Consider the following 21,622-nt stretch of genomic DNA (forward strand, 5'->3'; position numbering starts at 1 on the left):
ATGTCCATTTTCATCATTCCTTTGATGTAAACTGAAATAGTCGTTTTTGGGTGAGTGTTGTGTATTGTTTAACGCTGTGTTACTTTTTGGGGGTTTTTTTTGCATTGAAAAATCAGCCTGCTGTGATGTTTCTCACGTTTTTTTATAATCTTGGTAACAAATTGCTTTTAGTCAAATGTAAAATTTGTTGCATAGTTGATCTCATGTCAGTATAAAATTGCACACATGCAAAATAAAGTAGATACACTTAGACGACAACTTGTACAGCCTGTGCAGTGGACTATTAATTATGATTAGTTGTTACTTTCATTTTACATTTGTGAAATTATGAGCAAAAATAATTAAATCTGTTTCCTTTTATTGTTGTTAATACCAACAAATAAGAAGAGTAGTGCAGTGGAGGAAAAACACATCTTTTTAGGGTTTCTTGAAAACTACAGTCCTGTGAGTATGCAGTCCTATTCCCACAGGAATTCAGAGGGTAAGTAGTATCAAATACACTTGATTTATTTATCATCAGTGAGTGTGAGCACCTCTCTAAAAGCAGATATTTTTGCAGTTTGCTGGTCTGGAGCATTCAGGTGTGTCAGAGCCGGGCCGGGGGCGGGGCAAATGACCGGGCCCTTTATACCCAAATAAAAAAGCTCATCATAACATATGAGCTTTATTATTTGCATACATATGCCCGCAATAGCAGGCATGTGTATGCAATGAAGTGCCACTCATGGTAGCTTAGTCCATAAAAATACCCCAATTAGTTTACAATCGGTTGCCAAGTGACTGATGATGACGTTGGTGGACCGTTGGTGACGAGTTTTACCCGAAATACACTTGGAGAAAATATCGGCGATACACTTGAAAATTTGCATGTCATAAAGTTAAATGTAAGAGTGAAAATAAAGCCAGTCATTCAGCACAACAATTCAATATTTTACACCTACTACATCACTAAAGTCAGTCGGTCTTGTAAAGTTTTTAGCAACCATGACTCAGTCCTGACTGTGGAAAGCTTTAATACAATGATTCATGGGTGATGTTTAATAGGCGTTTGGCCATACGCCACACTTGTCTGGATGCAATCAGGTGAGGGCCCCCCTTCTCCAATTGTCCTCGGACGTGATAGAGGCATGGCTACCTGAAATCTGATCGCCCCATCTAGGCCCGGGCCGTGGGCGTGCCGACCTCCCAGCCCCCCCTAGAAACACCGGCCCTGTGTCTCAGAGTGATGCTGAAAAACTAAGTCATGTATTTATTATTTCTAGGCTGGATTATTGAAATTCATTTCTATCAGGCTGTACTGACAGGGACTAGAAAGAGAGAGCATATTTCTCCTGAACTGTCTTCTATTCATTGGCTCCCTGTTAAATCCACAATTGAATTTAAAATTATTCTTCTTGCATACAAGGTCTTGAATAATCAGGCCCCATCTTATCTTAAAGACCTCATAGTACCGTATCACCCCAATGGAGCACTGTGCTCTCAGACTGCCGGCTGACTTGTGGTTCCTATGGTATTTAAAGTAGAATGGGAGGCAGACCCCTCATATTTCAGGCCCCTCTTCTGTGGAACCAGCTCCCAGTTTGGATATGGGAGACAGATACCCTCTCTATTTTTAAGATTAGGCTTAAAACTTTTCTTTTTGATAACGGTTATAGTCAAATTCTTCCTGTTAAAAGGGAGTTTTTCCTTCCCAGTGTCGCCAAGTGCTTGCTCACAGGGGGTCATCTGATTGTTGGGGTTTTCGCTGTATTATTGTAGGGTTTTTACCTTACAATTAAAGCACCTTGAGGCGACTGTTGTTTTGAAGTGGTGTTATATGAATAGATTTGAACTGAATTGTGCATTCAGACATACCTCGGTTGTAACGAGTGGTTATTTAAGTTACTGTTGCTTTTTTATCCACTTGAAGCAGTGTGGCCGCATTTTCACCCAGAGGACTGCCGCTTACTGGATATTTCCTCGTTTTCGGACCCATTCTCTGGGAACCCGAGAGATGGCTGTGTTGGAAAACCCCAGTAGATCAGCAGTTTCTGAAATGCTCAAATCCCCCCCCCTTTCCCCGGCACCAACAATCATGCTGCATTCAATGTCACGTAAATCATCTTTCTTTCCCATTCTGATGCTCAGTCCAAACAAAGCAGGTCATCTCAACCGTGTCTACATGCCTATATGCACTGATTGGTTAGATATTTGCACTAGCTAGCAGTTGAATAAGAGTACCTAATAAAGTGGCTGGTAAGTGTAGATATTAAGTATGGAAATGCCTGATATCAAGGAGATATATATGTATACACACTACAACTGCAAGTGTGAAAATTGATTCCTCTTACTGCAGGAACTGTGTGTCTCTCCTCCTGGTTTGAACACTGTAAATGTACATTATTATTAAAGAAAAAGCATGAAAGAAAAAGGAAAGGTTATTCCAATGTCTTATTTTTAATGAGATGACATCTTCCATGTACATTTACAAACATCAGTGCTTCTATAAAATGGCATAAACACACTGTCTCTTCACATCGGCATGACAAATGAATAAAACAAGTCACTGACTCAATAATTTGTACTGTGTTTAACTAACCAAAGATCTTTTCCTCTGCTCCTCGCTGCTGATTCACACTGTTGAGAGATAAGCCAAAAAATCTCTTCCTCTTCCTTCAGTGCAGCCACACAATGAAATCTACACATTTCACAGAGTGAACCTTTACAAACTTTAGGCAGCTGCTGATGATAGCCCATTTTACATTCCACTTAAAAATAGCATTTTTATGACTTCATGTATCATGAATTTCATATTTGTCCCATTACACCAAACCAACTTTAAGGCAATGTGATCCACTCCACAGAGCAATGGCAGGGAAGCTGGTCTTTTATAAATAATCCAAATAGAACATATAAATAAAGTAATGCAACTTTGTTTTTTTGCAGCAGTGTTTGGAGAAGAGCAGCCATCATATTGGGGTTGACTGGCCAATATCAGGTGTTCAGGCTATCATCCGGCCTGACCCATCACAATAACATCAATGTGCAAATCTTCATTGATATTTCAGAGGAGAAGAACAGCGGCTGTCTGTCAACTGTCATGAATTCTTAGGAGCTCAGACATTCTTAATGCCTCCTTAAATCCCTCAAAAGCACAGATGTTACTTTTGTCATTTTATAATCCATGATCTGTTCACTGTCTCGCTCACTGTTCAGGAAGGAAGACGATGAGGGCCATTTCAGAGCTCTCTGCACCTGCTCAGTCTCTGAACAAACATGTGGGCAGATGGACCGCAGTGGTTTTGGCTCCAGTTATGAGGTTTGCGACAATTCATCCGCGAGGGAAAGACAGGTGCCTCTCAGTTTTCAACAACACTTCCAACGCTGCCGCAGAAGAGTTCATTCTACCAAAATTTGCTTCCAGTGGTGGCGTTCCTTTATGCATTCAAAAAGAGGACAGGAGTTCGTCAGCCAGGCAAGCACACCTTCCCGGCAAACAGCAGTCCCACTATGGTGAAGAATATGGACAGAATGAAGAGTACGTAGGAGGAGCCCACCACTGTGTTGTTGGGTAGCTTATATGGCTGTCCTCCAACCTCGTTGATGTAGAATCCGATCGGAAAAATGAACGCAGCCATACAGAAAAGGATCACTGTGATGAGAAAATAACAGGAGAGAGAAGCATCAGTATCAGCGATGGCCAACTGGGGTTATTTCTGCAGTTGCAATGTAAAATTAATTAAATATAATGCCTAAACATTTTAGAAAAGTGGACAACAGTTCAAAGTAGAGTGGATAAATGGTTTAAATAGGCATCAAAGGGAGAGGACAACTACTGGAGAGTGATGATGAAGTACCCATCCATCCATCCATTCATTCATTTTCTTCAGGGTCACAGTGGGAACTGGAGTCTATCCCAGCTGTCATGTGGCCAAGAGGCAGAGTACACTCTGGACAGGTCACCAGTCTGTTGCAGGGTAATGGCTCAATCATTCTAGAGTAAAAATAGGACAGCAACCTCTGATTCTAGGAAATATTGGTGGTTGTCCAGTGATTGCATTAAATTTTTTTTACTGTTGGAGACCGATTGCAAGCAATTGGGATGACCAACTGGTTGCCCGGAGGCTGGAGTGTGCAGTACTCTCAACCTTGGGACAACCACTTTAAATCAAAAGATAACTGCACAGGTCACCTGGTGCAAGGTCACCTGTCCCCAGACAATCGCAGACTGACTGCAATCACTCTGACAGATTGATGAAGGTTTGCAAATATTTTTATCTTATTTATAAATGCAGACAGTATGCCAACATAATGCAATTAGTCTGCGTCAGTATTCAACTCAGCTGGTTGCCAACCAGATGTATTCCAGTTATATTTCTATATAAAAGCAAGGTTGCCGATAGCCTATGCAGTTAAGTCGCAGTCCGAGAGCAACTACGCCACTGTTTGTGGAGGAAGTAGTAGTTAAAGTAGTTAATGTGAATTGCTGTGATTTCCACAGTTTATCACGATCATAAACAGATTGCATGCAATAGCCAACTTAACCCCATTCAGTTGCAAATTGTTGCAGACCAACTCCATCTTATTGCCATTTTATTGCCGTCTTGATGCACCGAAGTTGCTCTGAAGACAGCAGCTGACTGGCTGCAGACCTGGTCTCCCTCTCATTTCAAAGACAACAACATCACACTGATTCACCAACTATGTCTTGTCTTCGCATTAGAACCTGCACATTTTTTTCTATTTAAGACTGCAGACTAAAATGCACACTAATTATGGCTCTTTTCTGAGAATCAGCTGTCATCACATAGAACTCATAATTTTTTTTAATGTATTCATAATTACAAGCTTCCCTAAAATCAAAAAAACAAAAATTGATGCTGAGGTAACTTAAGTTTATTTCACAGTGGGGTTTTTTAATAACTGTGATTTTATCTCAAGCTGCAGTTTTTATTTTATGACCCTTGTTTGGTGCTTTACATCCAAAAATCAGGCTTACGATAGCACACAGCTGCATTGTAAATCTCAGCAAGTTCCAGTTTAGCTGGAGCACGTAAGCCATAGGGTTTAATCCCGGGATCCGGGATTCCCGGGAAATGCGATCAGAACAATTTCCCGTTTCCCGGGAAACGTTAGACGGGAAACCGGGAAAAAAGTCGCGCGCGTCGATTTGACTTTCAGAAAGAAAAGAAAGCTTCAGAATGTTAAATTTAAGGAAATATTGAGAGAAGGGTTCGTTTAATGCGAAAAGCATTACTCTTCATTTCAGGCACGTTCAGCCTCCGTTTAAGGCTTCAGCCTTCATCTCAAGCGTTTTAATAGAGGTATTACACAGTTGTACTTTTTTCCTCTTTAATTTGTTGAAATCGTAGGCAATGTGTTTACCCTAAGGTATTTTGTATTATATAATTTCATATTATTATATATTGTTATATTGCATTATATAGCCTATAAAATATGCCTGCCCTGAACAATAAAGAAATATCTGTTTAACTTCGAGTGTTTCTTTTCCTCGTTTGCAGCCGCTTACTAACAATCATGAATTAGGATACGGGCCTAATGGGTGAAGAAATGATCATGAAATAGATTGCTTTAACATATTTCGCTTTTAAAATGGAGTTGAGTAAAATGTATATTTTTTAGGCTATAATGATTGGCCAGTTTTTCAATAGACGATTCACAGCGAACCTACTTTAACCCTCAGACACGGTGTTATAAATTTGCTGTTGCCAGAATGGCAATGACCAAGTCGTGGTGCATTACTCAAGGCCCTGTGTTATGCCATATTATAGTGTAGTACGGTAGTTAACTTTTCAATGACTATTACAGCGTTCCACTGGTGGAGATATAGTGCAACAGATGTCGCCACGACAGCGTGGCTGATCCTTTATCAATGCTGTGGAGATGAACCGTATTGTTTTGCACCAGCAGTTGTAAAATATCTTGGTATAATTCCATGTACAATGGAGGAATATTCGAATTATATTTGTTAAGGGAGTGTTGAGGAACGATACAACACCGCATATCTCGAGCACTCGAATGCCGAGATGTAGGTTTTATTGCGTTAATCAAGCCGACGTTGCCCCCTACTGGGCATAACAGGACATAGCTGGAAAGCTACCTCTACAATATCAGAATAGGTTAAGGCCGACACAGGCTACAGAAGGCCTAATTAAAATAAAAAAATAAATAAACTTTTTCCCGGGATTCCCGGGAAATGGCTCGTCATTTCCCGGGATTTGATTCATGTCATTTTCGGGAAAAATATTAAACCCTAGTAAGCCAGTCATTTGCAGAAAAAGAGAAAGCACTTAAAGAATCCCCGCTGTCAATAACCACAGGCTTGTAAACACATCCCGAAGTCACGCTTGTGGATGAAACCGAAGACAGACTGAGATTTTCTGCTTGAGGGTGGAATGTGGCAGTGAATACGTACTCCCTGTGAAGGCGATCCATCGGGCATATCTGCTGGCCTCCCTGTGCCAGTGTGACATCACAACCAGACCGCAGGTGACTGTAAGGGAGATGATGCCCAGGATGATAAAGAGGAGTACAGTGATCCATTCTCCCGGCAGCCGCGGGGGGGTGCAGGTCCGATCTCGGCCGTGGATGGTCTGACACTGCCGGACCAGACCCAAAGTCAAAGAACCTGCACAGAGAAAGGTAGAGAGAGCAGGAAAATGAGGTCTGTCATGTTGGATCCATCAACAAAGCAGAAAAACCCGAGCTTTTGAATGTCAGCTACAAGCAACACATAATAATACACACACTGCAGAGAAAACCAAGCTGAGACAAACAATAAGCAAACACTGAAAGAAGCCAGTCGTTTATTGTGTGGTATACACAATGATCACTATAGAAGATCTTGATTACACACATAGAGGTACTGATGTCTTCCAGGTGAATGAAGGTGAATATTGATCCAGGTCCTTCAGAAGCAGCATCCCTCCACTTGTATCCCTTTTCCATCAAAGCTGTGGTGGTTCCATACATTTCCACCATGAATGACTGGTACAGGTGCTAAAAAAAAAAAAAGCCTGGCACCCACTCTGCACCAAAAAACTGCTCATCCCAAAGGTGGAGCTATAGAAGGGGGACAACTGCAAAAAAATAAAAACAAAACTACCCAAACTCTGCTAGTACTGCTTAATCATAATAATAACCTGTTCTCAACCCTGTCAAAATATGGGCTGAATCTTAAAGTGCATGAAGACAGAACTTATCACCGGCCCAGTATGGACACCAGCACCACCTTGATGGAAAAGCGATACTGTACCAGATTAGAGCTCTTCTCCACTAATAGGGAACATAAGACTGGCTAGAAAGGCTGCTGCAAATCAAATGTAGCTGAATGTATGAGAATGGATTGATGGAGAGTTTCAGTCAGTATATGACAGCCCTAGTTACGCTGCAATGGGCCTATCCTGCTGGAGGCCTCCCATGATGCACCGAGTATTTCTTCTTCACTCACCTCTTTTCACTCTTTCTGTGTTTATACATCTAAGCATTATTCATCTCTGGCTCTCTTTCACAGTGTGTCCTGTCTCCCTCCCCTCAGCCCCAACCGGTTGTAGCACCCTGAGCCTGGTTCTGCTGGAGGTTTCTTCCTGTTAAAAGGGAGTTTTTCCTTCCCACTGTCACCAAGTGCGTGCTCATCTCCCCTATGTTAGTCTTGTCTGGATGGCTGTTCTGAACGGAATTTCGTTGTATATATAACTATATAACCTTACTATATAAAGTGCCTTGATGTCGTGTTGTTGTGATTTGGTGCTTTATAAATAAATTTGAATAAAACTGAATTGAATAGAAATGGGACAGGATGGGATTTTTTTTATCTTATTTTGGGGCAAATTCAGCAACTTTTTAAACAATTTTTAAATCAAACTTTACTGGTTTATTCTTTACAAGCAGTTTTTATATCTCTATGAAATAAAGTATCAAAATCAGTGCCTTTTTGACTTTTGGCAAGACTTTGCTGATACTTATCACCTTATACATGTTTCCCTTAGGTAAAACAATTAGGGGAAAACTGCTCAAATTTCCATCTTGTGCAGCTACATTTGCCTATGAAAGAAATCAGTGCTAACTAAAGCTTGGATGACCTAAAGTTCATATGCAGACAACTCAAGTTATCGTACTTGGCCCTAAAAACCTCAAAAACACAGAAGACTTCTCTACTGTAGTTTGTGCTTGCTCTCTCCATCTTTTCTCTCCCTGTACCTTCCAGCTGGGTGCGGCCTGTTTTATATTACCAGGACACACCCAGTTTTCCTACATTGGCTTTTGTTATTTTACTTAAGAGACTTGGGTCTTTGTGTTTTTTGTTTCCCCTTTGTTCTGTTTTCAAGTCAAAAGAGCTCAGCTGGAAAGATGTAATGTCACATGTTTTTATGTACCAATCAGGATGCAGTAACGTGAAAAAATTATATCACAGTTGTGGGGTGGGTTATTTCTGTTAACAGGCCACACAAACTATAGACTGTATATAAACAATGAACTTTCAGGTTGAAAAGGTTAAGCTGATGGTGAAGTGCGTTAAATCTGCATTCTTTCTAACAACCAGAAGTGGGCGGCCACTGTGATGGCAGAAAGAAAACTTTAGGAAGCATAATGGTAAAAAAAAAAAAAAAAAAAAGCCTACTGCTCATTTGATCTGAGACCTCAGTAAACATCTTGCTGATGAGATAATAGTCTCCTTTGCTAGATTCAAGTTTTACTGAGTGCAACGTGATGTTCGTTCTGTAAAATTTGGCCCCCATTAGAGTCAAAAAGTATGACAAAGCAGAGCGTGCTTTGGGGCGGGCAGCGTTGCGGTGCCCTCAGATTCTCAGTTAGATCAGATGGGTAAAGAAATGGAGGCGACATCTTTTATGTACAGTCTATGCCATAAACACACACACAGAGTCCTGAGTCCACAGGGGGCTGCTGGTATTGAAGTATTGAATTGGTATTGGTGGTACCCCAACAGTAGTGACTCCCCCCAGTAATTCAAGTGACGTCAAACAAGTCAGTGGTTCTGGCACAAAACAGCGAAGCATCGTCCACTGAGAGAGCAACGGAAATGAAGAGATTAGCGATGCAAGTCACCCGATGGCCTTCTGTCTCCCAAGGCCTTGTGGGTGCTGCGATGTCAGGTAGGAAGGCTTCTGTCTGCAACAGACCAACACTGGGAGCCCAACAGAGACTGCATCTGCTAAACTCTGCATCCATGCTGACAAAATAAGACTCCAAGAAAACCAGTGCACGCACAGAGTGGGAAAAAAAATGCTAAATAAAATCCTCCCACACTGTCACTGACTGATTTGGCTCCCTCTGTTTTCTTTCTTTTCCAGAATTATCTTTAGAAGAGAAGCTGTATACATTTTATGTTTTTAGAAATGCAATCAATATTCAGCATTATAACACACTTAACATGATTATAAGTATCTAGTATCACAAAGAGAGAAAGAACAACACCAAAGCATTCATCTGCATTTAAATAAATGGTACTTTAAGCAATTCAGGGCCCTTAATGTCTATTTGTTTGTAGACTGAATTATGGGTGGAATTATGATTTGTGAAAGCATGTGGTTTTTAACCATGCTCTGTCCACTAGACAAGTACGACACAAACAGTGGTTTTACATGAAAGGTACTTTGTTACTTTAAATGATGCACATTCTATAAAAAATTCTGATTTTTGGGGTGACAATACAGTGGCAGACTGAAGGAAACAACAGGCCTGAATCAGATCCCCCTGCAGGCTGACCTTCCCACAGGAAGAGGGTCCAGGTTCCCACCCTGTTCCCACCACAGGGTGGAGGAAAGTGTAAATGGTGAATCCATGGAAACTGCCCTCATGAACCAAAATCAAGTTTGTTGTGACTACGCAGTCACACAATCATCCAAACTCTGAAAGGTTTTTGCCCTGAGGCACAAACATCTGCTCATCCGAATAGTCCGGGGACAGAAATGCAACATTTTGATTACCGTCTGTTTGGATCACTAAATATAATCAACTACCCACAGGAAACTGGAGAAAGAACTTAGGCTTCCTTACTTAAAGTGGACCTGCTTATGCTTTTCCTGATTTTCCAGTCATTTGTGTGTACTGCTGGTCATCTGCAACTGTCAGACCACAAACACCACCCACCTGGCAAACCTGTTTGCGAGCAGCAGCCAATCAGAAGAAAATCGGCTTAAAAGGAGATGAAAGGGCGCCAAAACAGTGAGACAGTGAACCAAGGCCCGGTTTAAGAAAAATAAGCACTGAAGTCAGACTGTTTGTTTTACAAAATATGAAAAACATATTTATCAGTTTGAGGAGGAAATCATAAAAAACTGATTCGCACACAGTCTGTCATTCTGCTGACTTGTGCTGCATACAGACCACACTGAGCGCTCGAACTAAAATGAATTATGTCAGAACTGAGCATGGAGAACTTAAGTGACCAGGTGGAAAAAATTACCTTCCCAAGAGGTCTAATTAAAAGTCAAACATCTTCAGTCCCACACAACACTTCCTCTGCCTTCAGGTAATTACCATCCAGCTAATTAGACAGGAACATGAGGCTTTTACTGCAGTCATTTCACACTATTGTTTACTTTTGAGGAATGGGAGGTAAAACATTCAGAATGTGAGCTGTTCTAAACTTCAGTCCATTTTCTACTATGACATTTAAAAAAAAAAAAAAAGATGTAGCAGTTACTCATTTAATTATGTAAAATAACTGCCTGTGGTATCCTCAGCGTGCAGCTGCAGCAAGTATTTTCTTTTTCTTTTTTCAAGCAAATTAAATCCTGTAATGACCACTCAGTACGGCTGTTATATGCTTATCTCGGCTCCTCCGAAGCATTTTGGTGGAGGTGACAGGAGCCTGGTGCAGCTGTGCACACACAGCAGGGGGACTGTCCATCTGTTGGGCCAGTTTTAGTCAATGTTTAGCTTTGGACGGTGGATCTGTGTATTAGTTTACTGGCAGACTTTGGGAGACCTGCATTCAGTCTCCTACTGATGGCAACTAATCATCTAATTTTATACAAAGAAACAGCTGATCAAAACAAACTGATCAAACCGCACTCTCAAATGATAAAATTATTTAAAATTTCACAATTTTTTCCTTCAGTCCTACAATTAACAACCCATAACATCAAAGTGTAAGCATGTTATTAAAGATTTATGCAAGTGTTACAAATTCAGGCCTTAAATCTGTCATTTTAAAGGGCCCAGGTCCAGAGAAAGGCTTGAAACCACTGCTAACATTCGGACTGTGTCCACAAGCACCCAGACCTCAGTAATTGTGAAACAGCAGATGCTCTGAATCATGTCTGGTCAAACTGACCAACAGAGCGAGTAGGTCCTGGTCACTCTAAGCAGTACTCCATTAAACAGGCCTCAATGGCAAGGCAAGCAAAAGGAAGACTTTTTCTAAACACAGACTGTGGGCTGCCTGTAGTTCTCCTCCTGTTGAACAGGACAGGCAATAGTCCACTTTTGGCATGCTCTCACTTCTGGAAATATTCTGATTTAGGCGAGGTGCTGCCTGGGTAGAGCATGAAGGAGTCGGGACAGAAACAGAAGACAGTCCAGAAAGTGACCCTCCAAAGTTCAGGGCTGAAGTGCATGTGTGAGGACAGCTAACAGCTTGGCAAGTAGAAGGGGGTTCTCCAGTCTAGAGAGAAAAGCTGCACCCATCAGCTGCTGTTAACCCGGGTGATGCCCTCCTACAGTAAAGCATGGTGGTGGCAGCATCAGGCAGGCGATGTGCTTCTCACAAGTAAGGACACTGGAGACTTTTATCCTTTGAAACAAATCCATAAAGTACACCAATATTCATTTTAAAGCCTTACATACCAAGCTGTACAGTATGTGTGCAGCTTATTACTGAGCTGAAATCATAACCTCACCGGAGTATGAGATTATGATTTCAGAGTGCAATCTTTCACGATTGTTCTGATGTCTGCGATTTTTTTTCCATCAAAGGGAAACTTTTGCATCTCAAAAAAAAAGGTAAAACAGACTACCAGCGACTTACCGCCGGATTCTCCGATGTTGATCCAATCCGGGTTGGCAACGCTGGCGATGGCAAAGATATCTGCAGCTAGGAAGAGACATCCTGATATCACGGTGAGTTTATCCATGCCGGTGGACACAGATGGTGAGTCTGAGGGAGACGGGACATCAAGAAGTGACCTAAACCCTCATGTCGTGCACCCTCATTGTGGAATTTGGGATGTGCCTCATCCACTCTTTGTCTTCACATTGTGTTTAATCTCCGGCGGTGGGATGTGCACGCACAGGTGATTTCCTGGTTATTCCTGCTAAAGTGGAAACTGACCCGACCTGCTGCTCCTTCTCCAGCCCAGGAGGTGAGTATCGCTGCACGGGGTCACGGATCGCTCCGGACGCTCCACCACATCCCCGAGATATTTGTTGGAAAACACGTGTGGAGACTGTATTTTTTTTTTTTTAATAAAAATCAAAATACTATGTTTTATGCACCGGACTTAGTGCCTGAGTTTTCATGAACAGCCCGATCTCTCTTCCACATATGGAAGCCGTTTCCTACCTCGGGACGAACGCGGGGTGGAAAACGCCGCCCGTGCTTACATAAAAACGCCTTTCTGGAGCGTAAAATCCCCACACTCACACTCACACATCCAACTTCTTATTTCCAGCCTTTACAATAAAAACGTGAACGCCCGCTTTACCCGCAAAGCGATCCTGTCTTCTCGCAGGAAAACTCAAACCCAGACAGCCCCCACCGTCTCCACGCCCACTACTCTCGCGAGAAAAATCCATATACTCTCGTACCTTTTGCATCATCGTGATTTATACAAGTTGTAATGATTTCCTGAACACACCGAGGGATTAAAGCCACACTCCCACAAAAATGCAGTGAAGAGCCACAAAGGCAAATTCGTATCTCAACTCAGGGTCCTCTCACTCTAGTATCACAGTCGTTATTAGCAGATCAAATTAACTAAGTTAATAAGTAGCCACTGAGTTCAGACTGCCATCAAGCTCAAAGACACAAATCACTTTAAACTCTGTTTGGTAGATAGAATTTATTCCTTATTTTACATCAGCTATACAGTTAATGTGGACATGTGACTGTGATGCGGTAGAGCAGCATCACCAGAAAACACAACAGTTTCAACACCTATAAATACCCAGTGTTGTTATGACATATGTCTGAGTGGAACAGCTCTGCACAGAAATCAGTTTTTTTGTTCAAATGTAGAGGAAACAAATTCTGCTTTGCCATCAATCAGGGTGCAGCACGAGGTGACGAGGGTGGGCTTCAGATCTCATCCACGAAGGGCGTTTTTACAAGGTTGCCACTGGATGCCATGGTCTTCTTGCCAGACACAAATTTCTTGGCAGCCTGGGGGGGAAAAAAAAAAACCAAAAACAAGACTTTAGCATCCAGCTTTTACATCCTAAACAATGACTAAGCACAGACAAAAAAAAAACAAAACAAATGTCTTACATTAGCAACATCAGTCAAGGAAATGTTGTCAATTCTTTTGGAGATTTCTTCAGGGGAGTGGTAGGACCCATCAGCCAGAGCCTGAGTGCCCATGGCTTCCAGCAAACCCTCTGACGTTTCCAGAGACATCAGGTAGTGACACTTGAGCTGGGCCCTGCAGGAAAGACAAGAGACACAAACTCATTAAATGCCATGATAATGAAAAGAAAAAAAAAAGGAGAGGAGAGGAGAGGAAAACATTTAACTTTACATATTTTCTAATGAGTGTTAGATATTTAATAACTCAGTTCAGCTTAAGAATTTGGCTTAATGGAAGAATATTAAGGCGACTTCCGTCCATAAACCTAAACATTATGCAGTTACTGTAGTTTAAAAGCCTTTTTGGGGGAGAGAGAGTTTCTTTAACTGAAAATATAATTCAGCTGAAAACCAAATAAATGAGGGAAAAAAAAAAAGGTGGAGGACACAGCTTCATCCACTATTGTTAGGCCCTAATCAGGGGGAGTTTTGACTATAAAACCGATCTCGTAATGGCAGCTGCTGGTACCTACTGGCCTTCCTCCACTGGGAGATGACTGCAGGTGCAGATGTGCGTGACAAAAGCCCCAGGCGGCAGTGGACTCGCACGCCTCAGTGGAGCCAGTGACAGAGGTGAAGCTGCTGCTACCGAAAGCAGACTGTGGCACACCCTGAGCTAAAAAAAAATAAAATAGCTGCAGACCACAAAACCCTTCCCCAGTATTCTCTCTCTAGATACCGTTGCTCATAGGCTCTCTTAAGCCATCTTTGCTCAAGCTGCACTAAACATCAAGTGGGTTTGAGCTTTTAGTTGAAAAATGCACCACTGGAAATTAAAGGGTGCGTTTGATTTAAAACAAGAAAACCAAACTAGAGCTTCACCATGAAAATGAATCCATAAGGAAAATTGTTTTTCCATTTTTTTCCTTTTGAAAATCACTGGAAGCCAATATTGTGATTGAGCTTATGGTCCAAATAACTGCCCAGCCCTGTGTTAAAAAAAAAAAAATGACACCACCAAAAAGGCAACAAGTGGCATCTGTATGAACACCAGAATTAGAAGCCACGGGAAAAGTCTGATCTCACTGCTTGCAGGAAGATAAACCATTGCAATGTCAGTAAAAATGACAATTAAATTGTATGTCAGAGATGCACTCTGTGCAGTCTCTCTGTCTGTGTCTTACTTTGCTCGAGTGAGGTCAGCAGCCGTGACTCCACCATCAGCAACAGCCTTCACCTGGGCAAGAGCAGCCTTGATCACCTGCAGAGAAGAGTGAAATGTTGGTCTCGACAAGATATTGTTTTCCATTTTCACTTTTATTTGGTTTTTAATAACTGGTGCAACTTTGTACTGATGAACAGCTTCCTTTCAAGTCTACGGCATACTCACATCAGTGGCAGCTGCAGCCTGGGAGATGGTGTAGACCCCGAACAGACCAGAGTCAGAGTAGCTTGTATTGAAAGCAGTGGCCTGATATGGGAGAGAAAGAATGAGTGTTTTCGCACACCCTCCTCTGTAGGCGGACGGCTTAATTATGCTATAAACTGACAGGCACTCACATCAAAGGGGTCAGCGGTTGCCTTGGCGACACCCTGGACCAGTTTGCTGGAGACGCCTGATCCTCTCTTGACGTGTGGCCCAGCTCCCAGTAAATGCTGCAGCACACTGAAGGCCAGAGCTTCGCTGGTGCCTGCTGCTGCTGACTGGCTCACCACTGCTGAATGGACCAGGCTGCTGGTGCTGGGCAGGCGAATCTCACCTGGGGAGGAGCACGAAGACACAAGACCGGGAGATTTGCAGGGTCTATCGTTTTCATTCAAAATTGGCTTAAATGCTTTTTTTTTTTTTTTTTGGCTCAGCTCACCTCCACGATACTGCGCCTTTGCCCCTGTGGTGCCAGCTCCACTGCGGATGTTGAGGAATTGCTCTCCCACTTGCTTCAGCACAGCGTGGTCCACACCTATCATTAACGATCATTTGGTCACTCTAGAGAAATCTGGCTCTTTCTTTGTCGGACCATTATTTTAAAGTATAACCACCCTTACCAAGTCCAACGAGGGCCATTCTTGCACTGGTGAAATTGTTCTGGACAAACTGGTGCAGCTGGGGGAAAAAATACAAACATTAAAGTACTTCCATCTTTATTTAGAATTATTTAGTTTGTTTCATATTCCTAAAATTAAAAAAAAAAAAAAAAAAAAAAAAATACATGTTCAGAGTGGATCTTGTCGACCATGTGGTCTGGGCAGTACAGGGAGTTACACAGCGCGTTCTTGTAGGCAGCTTCATGCAGACCTTCAACCACACCTGAAAAAAAGGGATGAGTGACTGTTAGCTGCAGCACACTGATGATGAAGATCAGTATCCATATGTGAGGGTTTGGCATCTAGGATCTGCAGCGTAATTAGTGATTAATCAAACAGCCAAGAAGCATCTTTAATTATGAATCAGGCTCACGGGTGGGAATACAAATTAATTAGTTCTATAATAAAACAACAGTCATTGAAACTGCGAATTTTGTAAGAGAAATAAAGGCCCACCTATCTCGGCGCTCTGCGCAGCTTGTGCCTTGTCCACCCTCACTCTCGGGGTGAGTTCCGACACCTCCCACGGACGGAATTCGGGGGCTGTCGTCACATTGATCAAATACTCCATCACTGTGTCACTAGAAATCAATAATAATGGAGGAAAAAAGAAAGCTTTTGAAAAAGCATATAATCGCTTCTGCAGCATCACCTGTGTCAGAACATTCATATATACCAAGCAGTAATTTTTACCAAAATATGGGAAAGTACGCAGAAAATACTATTCCTTAGAGAACTCTGGCTGTCCTGATCTCTAAGTATCTCCTGGTACTGCAAACATTTTCTGTGCAAGCTCCTGTTACTCAACCATTAAGACGCTCATCACACACACACACACACACACACACACACACACACACACACACACACACACACACACACACACACACACACACACACACAGGTGATACAGAGAGAGACTCACATGTCATCTCTCAAGCAGTCGACAGTGTACGTCATATTCTCTCTGGATGAAGTCACGCTGCACAGAAATACACAGATGTACAGATTAAACACCTAAACCGCACTGATAAAATGACTGTTTACAAAGAAAACTTTTTTGGGGGCAAGTTACTGACCTCAAACTGCCTCCCACTGCCTCAATACCACGGCATATCTTGAAAGCCGAAGCTCCCTTGGTTGTCTGAAAAGGTACAAAAGTCAAAAAACCTGTCGACTGAAATGTGGCAACATAATGTAATGACATATGATATGTACAGCAGTGGTTATGTGCTCCATTTATTAAAACCACTTGCACAGGATTTTCTGTCCTTCTACAGCACCAAAAGACCGTGGTTGATGAACAACTCTTACTTTAAGCTAAATGTTGTGATTTTTTTGAAGTTCCATACCAGACCGGAGGCCAGCCGGAGGAGGTGGGTGACACCCTGGTTTTCAGGGGTCTCATAGCGACAGCCAGCCTTGATGAAGACGCCAATCTTGGAGGCTGGAGAATAGTTCTCCAGTGAAGCAATCACCAGCCCACTGGGCAGCCTGGTCACCTGGAGAGGACGACACATGTAGAGATACCCTTTATAGTTATTATTACCCTGAGTTAGAGGCAGCAATTCAGTTAGCTGGTTGTCACCAGCTTTTCTTTGAAAGGCTCAGATAATGTGGGCATTTAGTTTAGATTATATTCGGCATGTCTTATTTCCTGAAAGAAAGGGGAAAAAAAAAAAAAAAACACAGCAATTCTCATCACTCCCCAACATACATGGACATCCTGGTAGGATTTGGCAACCACGGGTGAGAGCCTGAGGCCAGCCAGGGGCTGAACAAGGGACTGGTCTTTTCTGGCAGCCGCATAAAAGCGTTTCTACGGAGAAGAAAGAGAAGTGAACAGCCACTGACCTGCACATCCTGTGGATGAACCCCAGTGGCCTCCACCTTACCGGCAGCCTGGGCTGCGTAAAGCCTTGTCTGGAAAAACAAAAAACACGGGAAGACAGGACATTACAACTAACGTGCTGCTGACCTGATGGCTGACCTAAGCACGGTGTGGGGAACAAAGGACATCAGAGGCATTAATGACTTTATAAATGATGGGCTCAATGACATTGGCCGGGCATCCGGTAATAAAAGAACTGGATGTTGCAATTATATATAAAACTAATTTTACACAGATAAAAAAAAAACAATGCCACCAGAGGCCAGGCCTTCATAAACACGAAGCCGGCTCTTCCATCTCAGCTCCTCAGAGCCGGACTTCAGTGAACTGAGATGACTGTGTTAATCTCGGTATATGACAACTCGAAATGTGCGGAGTTCATGATGTAACCTGTACGTTTAGCACCGGTTATGCTCGGGGTCATGTCAAGACTTAGCTTGACACGACTTCCTCGTCTGGTCCTTCATCACAGCCGGTCCGGACACGACCCGGAATTTAGACACCGTGGGACAAACACGCAAAGAGCGGAGCCCACGGCTGCTCGGTGTGCAACTGATCCGACAAGCAAACACGCAGGACGCGTTCACCGAGTCCTCACCGAAAGCTGACTGAGTCCCCGGATCCCCTTCATCTCCCCTCTCGCCTTCGGTCAGGACGATAAAACAATATGGCTGGCTCCAAAGTGCCCTACCCAGAATACACAGCGCTTTCCTCGCTTGTAAACGGTTCTGCTGGATTATCCAATGAGCGTGCGCCCCCTGCTGCTCTGGAGATGAGCCCTAGCTCAGACCAGAACCCCGGACCGCCAAAGGGTCCGGTACGGTCCACTGGATGGTTTAAAGTGAAGTCATACAATGCACCGATGTTAATATTATTATAAATGTGCAGAGCTGTAATAATTTTTCTGTTTAAAAATCTATCCTATCCAAGTTAAATGGGGTTACATTGTGGAGGACTTTGGCCCAAAGTTGGGGCTGATGAGGTTATGAGAAGATTCCTCTCCATCCAAAAGTGTGAGGTGAACTTCAAAAATGAATTAATAATATCTAGATTTAAATAACTAATTCTTAGGACTGAGGTTAAATTTGAATATGCTTGAATGAGTATTCAAGGTTCAAGAGACTTTACTTGCCATTTGTAGTGTCACACAAGGTTTGGGTACACAGGAATTCTTGTGCAGAGCTCACGAATGATAGTCCAAAAAAGAAACAGAAAATAGAAAAATAGGAAATAACAAGTAACTGTGCAAAATATAAAAATATAAGTAGGAACTAAAAAAGGTTATTTAAGTATAACAAGTATGAGTACTCCTAATAAATATATTAAATATATATTACTATATGCCAGTTTGAGGGAGATTGTGAATATGTTTTTAACTGTCTAACAGCGGTTATTGCACACTAAGTATTCAACAATGAGATAATATGACAGTATGCTATAGAACACAGTGGATATTGCACACATAATGAAATGTATATACCCATGTACATGCCCATGTATATGCCCATGTACACAGATATTTCACTAGTGAGAGTTATTTGAAAGAGAAAATATTGCACGTTAGATTTTAGTTGTATAAAAATAATTGCACAGTGCATTTTGGTTCTAAACAGTCCTTTACTCTGAGTTAAGGGATGCCATCAGTTCTGTTAAATGTTTGTTACTGATAAAAAAGCCATTAAGTTAATTTCTTTACTCATTATTTTTAAATTAATATGAAAAGAGACCGTTCCTCCTTCTGCAACATAGATTGTAATTTATTTTTATGTTTTCAGATATTTTTTTTGCTACTTTCTGTTAAGTGGAATAATCAGAGAGATGAAGAAAGTAGAGAGGAGCACTTGGAAGCAAGGTGCACGGCAAAGGGAGAGATGGCAATGGCAAAGGAAAATGCTTATAGTGATTTTCATGTGAGGCTGAACACTAAGGATGGTAAAAAGGACTTGTATCGATTGGCTAGACAGAAAGAAGCTGGAAAGGATGTGCAGCAGGTTAAGGTGATTAAGGACAGTGATGGAAATGTGCCAATAGGTGAATAGAGTGTGCTGAGAAGAATCCAGCAGCATGGAGCAGGTGGAGACGAGTGTCACTGACAAAAAGACAGGAGGCCGAGCTGGAGGTGGCAGGGTTGAAGATACTAAGGTTTTCACTGGGAATGACCAGAATGGACAAGATTAGAAATGATTACATCAGAGGGACAGCTGAGGTCGAGCGGTTTGGAGACAGTTGGAGAGGCAAAGCTGAGGAGGGATAGTGGATATACTGGACAAAGGATGTTGAAGATGGAGCTGCCAGGCAGGAGGAAAAGAGGAAAACCACAGAGACGTAGTGAAGGAGAGTGTGTGTTACAGAGGAGGACGCTCGAGAATGAAATGGAGACAGATGATGCTCTGTGGCGACCCCTAAAGGGAACAGCAGAAAGAAAGGGAAGAATTTTCTGTGTATTTATTTTCATATGTATTTTATTTTTCTCTAATGCGCAATCTTTTCAGAACGGCTTTAGTTCGGTGAATAGTAAAAGTGCCTTATTTGTTTGTATTTTCACGTTTAATAACAAAAGTATATTTTTAATAATTTCCTGTCTTTTCGCTAGTATTCCCAGTGCGCATGCGCCTTACACCACACGTGTGGCAAACGTTTGGACGCGTTGCATGCTGTGGAGCTTAGAGAGTTGGTTACGCTGTAAAATATATTATAGGAGAGCATCTCTTGTATCATATCGCTAACCTTTCAGAAGCCAGGGGAAATAAAATAATCCTCCGTGAAGCACTTCGCCGAGAGGGCCGGAATACCACAGAAAACACCATGGTGAGTCTCTTCCGAGGGAATAACGAGCTAACGGGCTAGCTAACTACTAGCGAGCTTAATAAACTAAGTGCAGAGCTCATTAAAAGTCACCTGAAGGAGTGCTGCTTATTGATTTTTTTACACACTGCTTTGTCGCGGCTAATGTGGAGTTACTGTGTTTCTGTGTTGTGAGCAGTCTGAAGCCCAAGTGCACCCAAAGGCCTACCCGCTGGCCGACGCCACGCTCACCAAAACCATCCTGGACTTGGTGCAGCAAGCCTCGAACTACAAGCAGCTGAGGAAAGGGGCTAATGAAGGTGAGTGAGCAGGACATGCTGTACAACACAGGCAGTGCGAATACGTATGTAATCACAGGCCTCTTTATTTTTATAATTGCGGGATTTTGGTGTGAAATTAACTTATTCTCAGGAGATTGATAAAAGGGGCGACTGGACCAATTTTTGTTTCTTGAAGACGTTTCACCTCTCATCCGAAAGGCTTCTTCAGTTCTCATCTCGTCTTCAAGAAACATGAAGAAGTCCAGTTGCCCCTTTTTTCAAGCTCCAGAGATTACTATGACTTGGATGGCTGAGAACCTACACAAACCTTTATTTTTGTTCATATAGTGTTTGTTATTTTGCTGTTTTGTTTCACAAATAACAGTCCTGCAGCAGTGCTGTTTTGTTCTGTAATATAAGCAGTATTGTACTATAATATGCCAAGTTTTGCTCTTCTGTTAATAAAAACTGTTTAAAGTTATCCTAAAAATACAAACTTGCTGTATTTACGCTGCTCTTTTTTTTTCTCCAGCCACTAAAACGCTGAACAGAGGCATCGCTGAGTTTATCGTGATGGCTGCTGACGCTGAACCACTGGAGATCATCCTCCACCTGCCCCTGCTCTGTGAGGACAAGAATGTCCCCTATGTGTTCGTCCGCTCCAAGCAAGCCCTGGGCCGGGCCTGTGGGGTGTCACGTCCAGTCATTGCTACCTCAGTCACTATAAAGGAGGGGTCTCAGCTAAAGCCACAGATTCAGTCTGTTCAGATGGCTATTGAGAGACTGCTTGTGTGATTTTTATTGCACTGACAAAATCTCATTGGAGAAATGAGGTTTGAAATAGTCCTGTATTATGTTTGAGGAGAAAAAAAAATAGATGCTTTTTTTTTTTCCACTTTTTGGGGACCGAGGATTCTCTGCAGGAGTTTGCACCCCTGCCTGCTTAATAAATTTTTTTTAATAAAACTGGTGTGTTCATTACTTTTTTTTTTCCATTTGTAACAAATCCAGGGATAAAGTTGCAATGTCATTGTTTGAATAGGCCTTGTAAAGATATTTACATCACACCTAAATACACATGGATTTTATCTAGAGGCTGCAGATGTGTCCTGC

At 42.2% G+C, this 21,622-nt stretch overlaps 3 protein-coding genes across 3 annotated transcripts; 1 reads left to right on the forward strand and 2 right to left on the reverse strand.

Annotated features, from left to right (window-relative positions):
- Positions 1 to 2,457: 2,457 nt before the first annotated feature.
- On the reverse strand, positions 2,458 to 12,705 carry LOC115797874 (uncharacterized protein C16orf52 homolog B-like). The gene is made up of 3 exons (XM_030754412.1): positions 11,993 to 12,705; positions 6,416 to 6,628; positions 2,458 to 3,631 (listed from the first exon to the last, which is right to left on the reverse strand). Exons 1-3 carry the CDS (start codon positions 12,096 to 12,098, stop codon positions 3,447 to 3,449), a joined length of 504 nt encoding a protein of 167 aa, XP_030610272.1. The 5' UTR covers positions 12,099 to 12,705; the 3' UTR covers positions 2,458 to 3,446.
- A 301-nt stretch (positions 12,706 to 13,006) lies between these two features.
- Positions 13,007 to 18,163, reverse strand: uqcrc2b (ubiquinol-cytochrome c reductase core protein 2b). The gene is made up of 14 exons (XM_030754408.1): positions 18,043 to 18,163; positions 17,408 to 17,476; positions 16,906 to 17,055; positions 16,633 to 16,697; positions 16,479 to 16,535; positions 16,010 to 16,134; positions 15,679 to 15,776; positions 15,515 to 15,572; positions 15,334 to 15,429; positions 15,029 to 15,228; positions 14,859 to 14,939; positions 14,653 to 14,729; positions 13,451 to 13,604; positions 13,007 to 13,345 (listed from the first exon to the last, which is right to left on the reverse strand). Exons 1-14 carry the CDS (start codon positions 18,073 to 18,075, stop codon positions 13,262 to 13,264), a joined length of 1,347 nt encoding a protein of 448 aa, XP_030610268.1. The 5' UTR covers positions 18,076 to 18,163; the 3' UTR covers positions 13,007 to 13,261.
- Positions 18,164 to 20,050: 1,887 nt separating this feature from the next.
- Positions 20,051 to 21,456, forward strand: LOC115797876 (NHP2-like protein 1). The gene is made up of 3 exons (XM_030754414.1): positions 20,051 to 20,252; positions 20,428 to 20,548; positions 21,042 to 21,456. The coding sequence occupies exons 1-3, from the start codon at positions 20,250 to 20,252 to the stop codon at positions 21,302 to 21,304; spliced, it is 387 nt and encodes a 128-aa protein (XP_030610274.1). The 5' UTR covers positions 20,051 to 20,249; the 3' UTR covers positions 21,305 to 21,456.
- The last annotated feature ends 166 nt before the right edge of the window (positions 21,457 to 21,622 follow it).

This window comes from Archocentrus centrarchus, chromosome 19, assembly GCF_007364275.1.
Source record: "Archocentrus centrarchus isolate MPI-CPG fArcCen1 chromosome 19, fArcCen1, whole genome shotgun sequence".
In the NCBI taxonomy this organism is placed as follows: Eukaryota; Metazoa; Chordata; class Actinopteri; order Cichliformes; family Cichlidae; genus Archocentrus; species Archocentrus centrarchus.

Coding starts and splice junctions, on each gene's coding strand:
- LOC115797874 (XM_030754412.1), bottom strand. CDS start 12,098: ATGGATAAACTCACCGTGATATCAGGATGTCTCTTCCTAGCTGCAGAT. Junction 6,629..11,992: donor CAACATCGGAGAATCCGGCG/GTAAGTCGCTGG, acceptor TTCTCTGTGCAG/GTTCTTTGACTTTGGGTCTG. Junction 3,632..6,415: donor ATGGATCGCCTTCACAGGGA/GTACGTATTCAC, acceptor TTCTCATCACAG/TGATCCTTTTCTGTATGGCT.
- uqcrc2b (XM_030754408.1), bottom strand. CDS start 18,075: ATGAAGGGGATCCGGGGACTCAGTCAGCTTTCG. Junction 15,573..15,678: donor ACAAGATCCACTCTGAACAT/GTATTTTTTTTT, acceptor TTTTTCCCCCAG/CTGCACCAGTTTGTCCAGAA. Junction 14,940..15,028: donor CAACCGCTGACCCCTTTGAT/GTGAGTGCCTGT, acceptor CTCCCATATCAG/GCCACTGCTTTCAATACAAG.
- LOC115797876 (XM_030754414.1), top strand. Junction 20,549..21,041: donor GAGGAAAGGGGCTAATGAAG/GTGAGTGAGCAG, acceptor TTTTTTCTCCAG/CCACTAAAACGCTGAACAGA.